At 40.7% G+C, this 12,820-nt stretch overlaps 2 protein-coding genes across 2 annotated transcripts in view; both read right to left on the bottom strand.

Annotated features, from left to right (window-relative positions):
• The window catches only part of LOC139114024 (hamartin-like), a 29,428-nt gene extending 24,697 nt beyond the window's left edge, over positions 1-4,731 (bottom strand). The window contains exon 1 of the mRNA XM_070675498.1: positions 4,678-4,731. The gene's annotated coding sequence lies outside the window, so the exon portion shown is untranslated. The remainder of the gene's footprint in view (positions 1-4,677) is intronic.
• A 1,178-nt stretch (positions 4,732-5,909) lies between these two features.
• Positions 5,910-12,021, bottom strand: LOC139114027 (uncharacterized). The gene is made up of 2 exons (XM_070675501.1): positions 11,652-12,021; positions 5,910-9,911 (listed from the first exon to the last, which is right to left on the bottom strand). The coding sequence occupies exons 1-2, from the start codon at positions 11,765-11,767 to the stop codon at positions 9,488-9,490; spliced, it is 540 nt and encodes a 179-aa protein (XP_070531602.1). The 5' UTR covers positions 11,768-12,021; the 3' UTR covers positions 5,910-9,487.
• Positions 12,022-12,820: the final 799 nt, after the last annotated feature.

Below are 12,820 nucleotides of genomic sequence, written 5' to 3' on the forward strand. Positions count from 1 at the left end.
TGTCTGTGTGCATACATTCTTGGAACTTTTCAGGAAAAATACACTTTTCGTACAGAATTTTCTGTTTTTTACAACATTCTGTCACAAAGTCCAGCCATTACTTTTACATGGCAAGAAAATAATTGCTTACAACAGTCATACTACAACCATTGAACCATGTGATGAAGTAAAATTTTATCCCTTAGAAGCAAACAATTACAGGAAGGCTATGTTTCAAAACTAAAAATAATGACTTAGCATACATTTAGCAGTATAATCTGTCAACAATTTTGACTGCTGTTATGTATTTATCAACAATATTGTGTCAATCTTCAAAACACAACACTTTCTGCTGTGATTTCTTTGCTTCGGATTTTCACAAAGTAGGATTTCTGGTGAACACCCCAAACTTTTGGTCTCCATTCAAACATTTTGAGTGCAAAAATCTTAATCCTGGCAAGTAAAGAAGCATAGCCAGTGGGGGACCTCTTTGGAAATCTGTTGAAGAAGATGAATTTTATATCAAAACAGACCTTGTTATTTCCACAAACTTCCTGATGTGATTAAAACATCTTTACTACCAGCACACAAGCGAGTTCTGGACAAATTTTGCAGTATTCAAGAAGTGCTGTGGCGACAAACTGGTTTCAAACTTTTGTGAATACTTTGTGACAGCAGTGAGTGCTGCCACTGAGGGGCCGCTTTGACGTCATCAGATTGTGGAGCCCGGTTTGTGGACATATTTATTCTTGAATGTTGCCTTAAAGGCATGGTTCAGGCGTCAGATTGTCTTGCCAGGAAATTTACTTACTAGATTACAATTTCAATGGAAAACAAAAGGCTATGACACCTTCGTAATCCTCTTACAAACTAGAACGACTCAATCCCTGGGTTTGAGTCCCCTTCCTTTAACCCTTTCACCACCCTGGTTTGGCTCAAACCCATTGTTATCAATGGTGATCGCCAGCCTGTTTACAGCGAATCGGGGTAAAAACAGGTTAACAGTACATGTGGACACGTATGTATACACAATGTATGTATCTTTGCATAAAGATATGTAAGAACTGTCTGATGCATACATACACAGGCTCTAGAAGGCCAGCTTTGAATGCATAATCTGAATCACATGATACTCACTGATAGAGAAATTATTTTGCAGGCACAACATGATAGACACTGGCAGCAAACCACTGTAGATGTTTGGACTAGACCCCTACACGCCTGTAAAACCATAGCATTCCCATCCCAAACTAGACCAAATTGTTGGAGTACAAGGGCACAGTAACAATAGCTAAATGTCTGGGGGAGGGAGGGGGAGGCATTTTTGTTCAGCATTTCATGCTCAGACACAATGACCCCTGACTAGACGATATCCAGTACAAACAAAGACACACTGTTTCAAAAATGTCTCTCCAGACATTCTTTTTTCTTGCTATTGCAAGGGAAGAAGAGAACACAACTTTACCAAGGTACAACTACCGTACTGGTACATGCATGACAAGGTTGGGTGCACAGCTTATCAGAATTGCAGTAATTCACAAGATACAAATTGTGTTCCGGCATGATCAAGTCTCTGAACCTACAGTGGCTTGGAATACAGTGAAGCAGATAGAAAGCTAATAGTCCTGGTGAATTGCTACCAATGGTAACCATGTTGACACCTGTTACAAAGAGCAACAAAGAGTTCATTGTAGAGAAAAAAATTGAAAAACTGTGATCTCTAGAGTACAAGGTCATAGGTCAGGGCACTTCTGAGATTTAATATGATACCAGTAATATTGATTGGGATTCATACAAAGGAACTGCAATTCCACTCAACAAGCAACCTAGCAGCTGATATAGTCCTGCTGTGATATTTAAGACAATTTAGATGATATGTGTTAATTGGCTTGTATGTCAATTACGGGAATACTAATGAAGACGGGACATAGCTGAATATCAGCATTTCTGAACATGCTGTAGATAATTTTTTTGATGGGAAAGAGTTAACAATGGATCATTTCCAAAAATCAGTGCCTGCTGTGTCTGCCGCCAGCATACATTCTAAGTGGTGCACTTTGCCTGAGTATTATCATTTATCCCTACATAACTCAAATGTCCATACAAATTTTTTTTGATCAAAACTTGCAACAATTGCCTCAAAAATATAAGTATACGACCCTACATACATATGTAATCAGACTGGGGGATTCTAAGATTTTTGGAATTTAATAGACCAAAGACAGCGACAATTGGCGCTAAAATACAGTACTGCAAATTTCATCATGATTTGAATAAAACTGATTAAGAACTTGAACTGAAAATTTGTGAGTGGGAATTAGACAATGAACACCAACGTAAAATTTCTGCAGCTGACCAATTTAAATAACTTAATACCGTAAAATTCACTTAAAACTGGCAAAAGCTAACTGACAGGTCCTACCCCAGGTCATGTGCAGCACCTGGAATGGTTGTATCTATTGGCAGATTGCAATTAGTTATAGTCGGACATTTTCATAGGAGTCTGAACTACGGCAATTCTCTGCCTGACTAGCTGTTTAGAAAGAATTCAATATGAACAATAAGTTTAAACCAGTTAATTTGCAAAAGGCTTCTAAGATGTTGCACATTTACGCGGCAACGTGCAGCAGCTCTGAAGGAATCATATCTGATAGTTGATTGTCAATTTCTGTCAGACCATTGGTTAAAAGCTTCCAAGACGCTGCACATTAGCCCTCCTACTGCAGTGTTGGTATAGTTCCTTGCTCTGAAAATTAATTTGCAAAATATTAAAGGAATGCACGATCAGTCAGGGCACCATGTCCCGCATTCCCATCATGCATCACTTCTTTGTAGTCATGACATTCGAAGTGATTTTAAGTTAAAAATAATCTGACTCTACAACCTGTACACTTGTCAACAGTAAGAATGATTGAGCAATATTGAAGTTGAGGTAGTTCACGCCTTGAAAATGAATGACTTGAAATGTTGCACAAATTTTCCACAAGCAAACTTTTAAGTTCTCCCTTTAAAAATCAAAGATAAAAATTGGAGGACACCATCCAATTTGTGATACTAATATAGAGAGACAAATTACCCTAATACCAATATTTTAAATTCAAAATGGCTGCCATTCCTGTGTTATCTTGATGGGGAAAATTAAAATTCCTGAGTTCACAAAACTAAGCTGGTGAAAAGTTTACTTACTCCAAGAGCTTCAAAATAAGCTCCGACAAGTTGTAGACCAAATACAGAATTGAAAAAGTTTGAGTGTCCAAATATCTGTCCTCGAGACACGTTCTACCTTAATGAATGGCCATGGTAATTACAAGACATCAGGATACACTGTCAACTTCCTACAGGTGAAATCAATTTGTACTCTTGTACTCTATCACCACAGTGAAAAGACAGAAGAAGGGTTCAGACTGCTCTGTAACCTGTGCCTCCTTTTCTTAAATCTCACACTGTGCCTGCCTTTAAGAATTTTCAATCAACCACTGGAAGTGTCTGATTGATAGATGAACCATTCCACAACAGCCTGCTCACTTTTAATTCTGTTTCTACCAAGATGTGTTTTCTTCCAACTGCAGTGAGGGACAGTGCTCCATCTGACCACAGGGAAAGTGCATTGCCCTGGTCCAAGGTTGAAAACCTGGACTCACTCAAGGCCAAGTCATGTGCCTCATTGACGCCACACAAACTTGAAATGCTATTGTCTGCAGTGCCAGCAGTCTATTCTGCATGAACAACACTGTCCTCTAAATGACCTTTCTTTGAATAATGAAGACCTTATGACTGAATGACGCTGAAAAGTCGGTTGCTTTTAAAAATGTTTGGCATCAACCTCACAATTTACATGTGGATTGTTGGCAAGAATTCATTGAAATATTAGACTTTACTTCGACAGATGTAAACCCTTTTTACTCAGGTTGATATTTTTCTGCAGCTGTATTAACTTTTAGTTTTCACACCCAACATAAAAGCCAGAGGAAGCGAGGCATTTTCCCGCGTAAAGTCATGAAATTAAAATTTCAATACGGAAACAGTATCCCGCATTGTACAAGCGAGACTTGCTTCTGCATGGTTACAACATGGATGTACAAATTTTTTGTACATCCATGGTTACAACAAGTGTGGTACTAGTAGGGGAAGCACAGACGATGCATGATTGGGATGAATATTAGCTTACTTGTATTCAAACCGTGGCGACATGTCCCTTCAAGAAATTGAAAGGAGCAAGTTCATTGATTTTGGTCACGAACAAGACACGCACGAACCTTGTTATCCGGTCATGACCCTCGGATGACCCTGTCTCTTGGACGGTGTAGGGGTAGGTAGTCTAGACTATTGAGAAACCGGGTACGTTCACAACGTGTCATTCGCCTGATTACATCTGATATGATGTATATTGTCGGATGAAGTTTTAAACTAGGAAGAGACTGGCGAGATCTAGAAACACATATTTTGTGCAGATCAACAGGAAAACACGGCAATTGAATATTTTATTGGTGACAGGGACGATCGATCGATCGACCGTCTTGCAATGCATTTGCATTGCCAGTCTATGGGGCCTTCACGGTTTTTCGATCAACGATTTGCATTTACATGATATCGCTTTGATGATTTATTTTCTGTGTCCGCAATTAATTTATCGAACCAAACGTTGGTTGGCGGAGGCAACTCTAAATAGCTGTCAAAAGGGTGAACACACATTCTTACCTGATCTTTCACCAGACGGCAAGTTCACGTTATGGACGCAGCCATCTTGAATGTGGTGAATTATACAGCGCCCTCTTTATTGTTGGATATGTGCCAAGTATACCCGCAGCCACATCAGCTTGGACCGGGGAAGGGGGGGGGGGGGGGGGGGGGGGGGGGGGCCGCAAAGCTGTTCCTGCCATAAAATGCTGATCGTAAGGGATTGTCAGCTTCTTCAGTCTGGAACGGTTGTCTATGGAAGGTCACCCTGTTTTAGACTTTGGTGAGGGGTCACCCTGTTTTAGAAATGCTGGGGTGGGGGGGGGTCAGTAGTATGTTTTTTTGAGTTTTTGAATTAAACACAGGATCATAATTGCCTAAAATGCATCGTCCTAGGCAATCAATCAATTCTGCGTTATCATCTTCTCAGACAACTGATCCAATTGCTTGATGAACTGTTGTTAAAAGTGGCTTTCTTGATGGGTGCAGAATGAGAAAAACAAACAAACAAACACGTCGAGAAGATGGAGAAGTTATGGAATCACAGCATTTTCAAAAGTACTTTGATTGAGTGTCCAAGACCTTGCTGACCTCTGTAGCTGTACATTCAAAATAACACAAGAGGGTGAAAGAAAAAGAATTTACTCTCTTTCACATACGTCCTAAACCGAAGATTTTGTATCTTCTTTGAAACAAAATATTCGCAAATAATTTAAATTTTCTGTTCAATATATCTTTAACTCACAAAATGAATTCGAAGACCCCTGTTTATATATATCTGCACTACTTTTATGTTACAGCCATGGTGAACTTTCACAAAATTTCCAGGCAAAATGTTCAGTGATCTAATGAAACGTGTGAATATTTGTTTGAGGCTACTTATTTATCTTATATACTCATCGAATTTTATAAATTTGTATAGTTTTTGGTGTCATGGTGTCAGTAGTCACCCCAAAATACGAAATTCTATCGTGTTTTCTGCGTAACTATTGCACTCCCAGGATCCCACGAGTAATTGGTCCGTCTGTAGTGGTAGGAGAAAACACCCAGCCTTCCCTATTTGGCGACAGATACATTTTTCTTCTATGTCCAATAACGGGCCAAAGTACATTTTATTTCAACTGACAATGTGTTTTTCCCTCTTTGTCACATTCAAAAAAGTACTTTTCAGACTTTAATCGTTTCCTTGCTATTTGACTCGGGGGACTTGAACTCATCCATGAGCAAAATGAAAACAACAATTTAATCAGATCTGATATGATGTATATATCATTTATTACAAAATATACGAATCTGAGAAGGTCATGTTCAAACAGAGTATACAGATTTGGTAAACGCATATTTGAATTGTACCGTTTCAAGATCTTATCGTGTTAACGTAAAGTACACCGGGTACAACATATAAGAAATATCTGTTGTATGTTGGACACAGATGAGACTTTGCGTAGCGAACCATGGTCTAATGATAAATAAAATTGCTGACTCCAGCAGTCCCGGAGTTGACGTGAGATACGCCCCAGAAGTGCAGTTTTATGAAATATAATGAAATATTAATGTTTTCAATTAAAACCACTTGATATTGTATAGGGTTGATGAACTTCCATTCTGCTGAGCAATACTTGATAAAATCACTGAATGTGTATGAATTGTACTTGACATTGTGGTCTACGGCGCGTCCAATATACCTTTTCATGCACGATATTGGACGCGCCGTAGACTGTGATGTCCGCAGTATAATTCATACACGTTCAGTGATTTTATCGAGTAAGCTTACTACTGAGCAGAAACGGAACTCAACCCGGATGCAATACCATGACGGTTTCATTGATAATACTCATATTTCATAATCATGATATTAATATCATATTTCTCAGATGACTTATTCCTCCTCCGCACGTGGTATGTGCCGCCCGACGTGATCTCATGTGTACATTGCCACCTCTTCAGTCACTTTTGTTGACCAGAAGCGCCGGGATGGTAATTTGGAGGCTCGCGTGGGCCACGTTTTGACTCTACTTTGGTATGCGCAGGCGTGTAAAAAACATTTTCGAAATAAGCCAGAAATACAGTCAGCGGCACATCCCCTCAACCCTATCATTTTGGTGACGTTACATGCAGTCTTACACTTACAATGAATTCTGGGTAAACACCAACATAGGTAAAATTTAGAACAAGTTAACATTTTTATAGTATGTAGAGGACATCTAATTTTTAATAAAGCATCACATGAACTGTGGTTCCTCTGTGAAGACTGAAAATTCACATGGCAATATAAGGTAAATCATACATGTCTTATAATGACAAAAGTGTGATAATCGTATTTTAAAGTACAGATATAGATGGGAATACACATTTTGTAACAATGACCTTCTCCGTTACAGTCCAGCTGTCATAGAAAAGAGTTAGACCCTCCGCGCAACAGCAATGGGCGGTACAATGGTAATACTGTCCATTTACAATGCAGTTGCAGTCTGTTTTATAAAGTGTCCAGACTCCTAGAAAACTCTGTTCGCTATATACAAATACATTACTATATTATAAAAATTCTCATCACCGTTCTCTTCATGTAGTAAGCGCCATGTCACTGGCACTTTTATCCGAGAACCATTCGCTTTGACACGTGCTTCCGAGAATTATATTATGTAAATTTGGATACATGCGGTCTCTTCCGAGTGGCCCGCTGACAGTATCCGATAAACAAAAAAGGCATTAAAAACGCCCATATTTTGGCATTGCCAGGTTTTGATAGAACAAAACCGGAACCGAAATTCAGACTTCAGAACTACGACCTTTCGGTTACATTTCCATTCGACTATATTGCTTTCGGTGGTAATCGCGAAAACGAGGCACCACGTCACTTCATTTCTGCATGGAGGTAGTCTGGCTTGCTACCACCACGATTTCTGTAGTTCTCTTCATTAAATATGCACCGCCTATCGGGTACTTTATTTCAGAGAAGTAAATCCATTAAGAAAATTCTGTAAATAATCGTAGAGCCATTTGTGCATGGAAAACGACTTAAAGCATTTCTCTAGATCCATACACCAAAGCGTTTAGCGAAGATAAGCAGCCCAACAGGCAATAGAGCAAATATTTTAAAATTACAACACTTGCACGAATCGGACAAATCGAAGTAAGACGAGATGTACAAGCATCCCGCTAAGCAGAGCTAAACTAGGCAAGGTTGCACCATAGACCCCTAGCTATGGGTCCATAGCTGTGGTGTTTGTATACGAGCTGGTTTTGAAAAACGTAATAGTCAAAACCAGCCCGTATTAAAAAGGCAGCAATTCCGTCCGAAAACACCACAGCTATGGACCCACAGCTACATAGACCCCAGGAGGGCAACTCCAGCGTCTATGATTGCACGAGTTTGAGGTCAGCTTTGCAATTTGAATTATCTTAAAAGCGACAAGAAGATTGAATTCGGTATAATATGTAAATTATTAACTGTTTCCTTGTGGTAATAGTAGCACCTGTTGACCCTTCGTGGCAGAGGTCAATACAATATGACATATTGCATCGCTGCAGTAATGTCAAAAACAAACATGAAATGTGAGTTTACATCACTGGGAACTATTGTAAAAATAATGTCCGAGTTTTCTTCTGTAGAAATATGATAAGAAAAGATTACTTTTCCAGAAAAGTGGCTTTTGGTAGTGCATAAACTGTTGACTACACAACATGTGCAAATTATTGTCCTATAGAGCTCCACAGGGACCGAGTCGCCATCCTTTGACAGTATTTTAATTTTTCCATTCGCGTCGTCAAGACTTGAATGATCAACTGTCGGTATCATTGTTGTTCTTATCTACTCTTTATGACCATCAAAAGAACTTCTATAGAGATGTGTAAAACAAGTATAAGCTAGCGGCACTGTTGCCTTTCAACAATTTCTCAGTATCTTTGTTCTTCATATCGAAAAATTGTGGGTTATTTTTGTAAGTAATAAGGTTTCTTTCTGTACTCACTACAGCATGTTCACACAACCGGTATCGTATTTGGCTTGTCGACACAGCGCGTACAAATTGACATCGTATTCCACGTGCAAAAATTCAGTGCACAGTGGTCGATCACAATAACGAACCCATCTCGGCAAGCCGAATACTGTACGTCTTACATATGTCGTAGGGAGTGTATCAATAAACTATGGTTAATAAACGGAACAAAACTGTCGAGAAAAATTGTCAAGATCAGCCGTAACCATGACTGAGATGGTTTCGTACAACAGAAAATTACACAATATGGCGACAAAAGATGGCGACTATGTTCTTGACTTAGCCCCTAAATGAAGATGAATATGTGTTCAAAGGTGAAATCAGTTTTATCACATCCTAGCATCCTTCGACTTGGTGGTATCTACAATCATCATCCCCATCTGCCTTTGAATGGGTTACGCCACTCTACGCAATACAATGGACTCAACTGTAACGTACAGGGTAAAAGGGTGGGTCAGAATTAAAGTTTTCAGGGGGCAGAGATTTGTTCCTGGGATGAGGCTCCTGAGTGTGGGAAACGATTCCTATAGTATTTGGTAAAATTGTGATCGTCAATCATACTTCAAAGCTGCTATACTAGGATTAGATTTCCAGACCAGAGTTTTAATTCAGCGATTGGATCAGCCCTGCTTCATTTCCCTTCCCACTGGGTGGAAGTGATGTGATCAGCAGTAGGGCTTACATGTAAAAAACTGAAATGCCACACACCCACAGACGGCAGTCATGTTGGCGCTATATTGCAACTGTTTCTGAGATTCCTCTTGATCCTCTGCGCTCCAAGGACCGCAGAGAGTTTTGAGTCTCTATCTCACATTATTTCGTTGCCGCACTGATCACTCGATCTGCGGCGGGTGTTCTTTCAGGTATTCCACCAGAGTGCGAAGACTGCCCGTCTCGGGGAGATTCCAGCAGACACTCCGTCTGGGCTGTGTGACGAAAGAGCGGCCCCACACTCCGTACGCTGCCTGGTCTTGCGACTTCAGCCGTGCAAGGGTGGCCGAGGGGTCCTTCGTCAGGTGTACGCACCTTTTGACGACCCTCCTCCTCCTCCTGACCAGCTTTCGGCTGAAAAGGCCTCTCCTTTTCTTCAACGACGAGCTGCGGGTTGCCATTCTAAACTTTCGGCGGTATCGCGTCATGAGTCCGTAGCCTGTTGTGCAGCCGGAATATTCCGACTCGCCCTCAGAGGTCGTGAGCTCAATGAATACAGGAGAATCAGAGGGGATCTCACTGTCCGTGCTTTCGCTTTCGAGTGGTCTGCAACAAATGAAGGAACAGTTAGAATTAATAGAAAGAACAGAACTTAGGGTTTAGAATCACAAAATATTTAAGTTCGAAACGACGCGCGTTGCCATGGCCAAAGGTGAACGACCGATAACTTGGCTAGCCACTCCTCCACTACCGGCGTTCAGAGTATAGAGACTGCCTGTGCCGTTTGGCTCTGTCGTAGATGTCCAAAATTTTACAAGCCAAGTTGCAAAAATGTTGAGTTTGCCAAAGTTTCACGCGCATACATCTTTCGAAACTCGCGCACCCACGGACATGAAGTATCTCAGGAACTCACGACCACCGTGACTATGTAGGCCTACAGGAACACGGTGATGGAGGAAGAGTGATAGGAACGAGGCTATATCATGTATAATAACCACCAATCATTGTCAGAAGCAACTTCCTATCTCTATGTAAAACGAGAGCAGCTAGCAGTCATGTCCTGTGGAAGTCCATTTTAATCCCCTCAACCAGTGCAATTGATCACAACTTGAGGTGAGAGAATTTAGTAATGCAGAAATGGTATTCGCATAAGGTAGAATCCACCTTGTAGGCCAAATGAAAAAATATGTTCCGTAGGCCTAACCCGACAAACCCTATTTAAAACCATCCAATCCTGTTTTTTCTCATTTTCAAAAAAAAATACCCATTATTTTGCTTTTTGATGGATCACACTGAAATAAAGACAATACTTTATATAACAGTGTATATTCAGCCATACATGGTAAGAGTTGTAACGACTTGGATTTCAGAACTTCGATTTTTTGGACCAGACTGTAAAATATTTCACTGAATATTTAATCTTGTCTGGCTGCAAGCAGAGTTGAGGTTTTGCACAGATGACTAGTATTTCAGCGTCTTTTAAGAAGTCAAACAACACAAACTACTTTTCGGATCAAACCAAATTCATGAAAAAGGCTCAAAACAGAGCGACTTTGTACCTTCAAGATGTCACAGTAATTTGGGATTCCCCAGGCAAATAAATAGCAGCAAAGATCTTGGTATTATTTTCGGTTAAGGGGAACTCCCGTTTAAATATAACTCTGCCATTGTGGCCGAGTTTCATGCATTACATCACCTACTCTCACAGAGGAAACTGCTAATAAAAACTATCTTATACGCTCTTTGTGTCTCTGAAATAGCTTTAATGCCAGACACAGGCACGCGAACAATTTCCTTAGCACTGTACAGGCTTGACTAGATTATTTAAGAAAAACAGTAAGATCATCAACCGGGGTACTGGACGTTTGAGTACAAGCAAACAAATGGCTGTAAACGGCTGACCTAAATACACTCGAATGACATGCCACATGCCTTTCTGTTTGCGAATTACCTGTCCGAGTTGTCCGTTAAACAGTCACCGCCAAAAGCAGATTATACTTGATAAATCGATAGACGACACAGGATTAGGATTAACGATGTGACAAATCACACAAAGCAGTTGATCAACCGACTTGCGAGGCCAGTCTTGAAACAACCCGGAACTTGAGAGGAAATATTGCGAGAGCACCTTGGCTAGCTGTTTGTAGTGTGGCTAGTGTCGACATATTGCGTGTGTACTATGGACCGCAGCCATATAACTTGGCCATATAACTTCTTTCCGAATGTTGTGTCGCATGCTTGCAAACACGGTCCCCCTATAGGGGTACCATGTCGCAAACTTGAAAACGTCCGGTCTACAGGATAGAGAGCTTAGAATTCCATTTCAGAAAGGCCCGCCGCACTTACCTCATTTTCGGTCGTTCCTGTTCGAGAGACCTATGTGCTGTGTGTGAGCCTACGTGGTGTTTACAGAACTGTTTGTGATGCGGGTGACCACAGGTCGGGGTTTTACACTCAATCATTATCGCGTCCTATTTCTTGGTACAGCCCCTTTCTCAGAAACCTTTGAACGCGGGCGTACCAGATGCAGGTCGCCGACGCGTGTCCTCTGCGCGGCGAGTCATTGGGACTGTGTCCAATTTCAGTAAATGTGTCTAACCAAATCTAAATATTTAAATGAAGAAATTAATTTCTGAATATAATTGGTTGGTGGTTTGAGGTCTCCAAAACCAATCATATATCGCAAAACTTGATCCTGCAGATCCTGACAGTAAAGGTATTATGACAGTGGAGGGACTGTGGTCACATCATGCATATGGCGTTTTAATATCCACGCCCTTTGTTATCACCTATGTGGTATAAATCGTTTCTGTGCGTGTCTCTACCTGTAAAATAATCACAAAAGACTCCCCTACTAGTTCTTTGTTTGAAACTCTAAACTGTTATTATTCTTTTATTTAACTTTTACAGTAGGCCTATATCATATTGTTGCAATGAACGAATTAAACACACCAATGCCCGCGTAACGATATGAACTCAGCCATCCATTTTATTTTATATCCGACATGCCTACAACAGTATCACAAATTTCATTTTAACACGCTGCCAGAACTTTGACGATGTCGGCCTGACTGTGCCGTGAGAGATTCAAACTGACAGTGTACACAAACACGATTTCAATGTTGTTCTCTGGGTCTACCCACGCGTCACCTTTGCAAATCTTTCACATGCTAGATGTCAGGTAAACACACATCCTCCACTCACAGCGCGGTGTATGCCAAGCCCGTATCCAAGCCCGGATGATAGGGGCGACAGAGGAACGTGTACGTGCAGATACCCCCACTCTGTATCTAAGGATTGTATGTATTGTAATGCCTCAGCATTGTCTGCAGTCATGAATCTCCCCCTTCAATGACTTGACCGATGCCCTCGTTAAACCTTTGCCCGGAGATAGACCATTGTAAGTGATTGCACGGATGACTGTCCACAGACAAAAACCTCAAGTTCCGACATATTTAATTTTTAATTGGTGAAACGATTGTGATATTCATTGTACTGCATTAAATCATTATGTT

This window comes from Ptychodera flava, chromosome 16 (assembly GCF_041260155.1).
Source record: "Ptychodera flava strain L36383 chromosome 16, AS_Pfla_20210202, whole genome shotgun sequence".
NCBI classification, from domain to species: domain Eukaryota; kingdom Metazoa; phylum Hemichordata; class Enteropneusta; family Ptychoderidae; genus Ptychodera; species Ptychodera flava.

Bases quoted from the DNA above. Each gene is read 5' to 3' on its own strand.
- LOC139114027 (XM_070675501.1), bottom strand. From the start codon at position 11,767: ATGATTGAGTGTAAAACCCCGACCTGTGGTCACCCGCATCACAAACAG. The intron at 9,912-11,651 runs GTAAGTGCGGCG...CATTTGTTGCAG, and splicing joins CAGGAACGACCGAAAATGAG to ACCACTCGAAAGCGAAAGCA.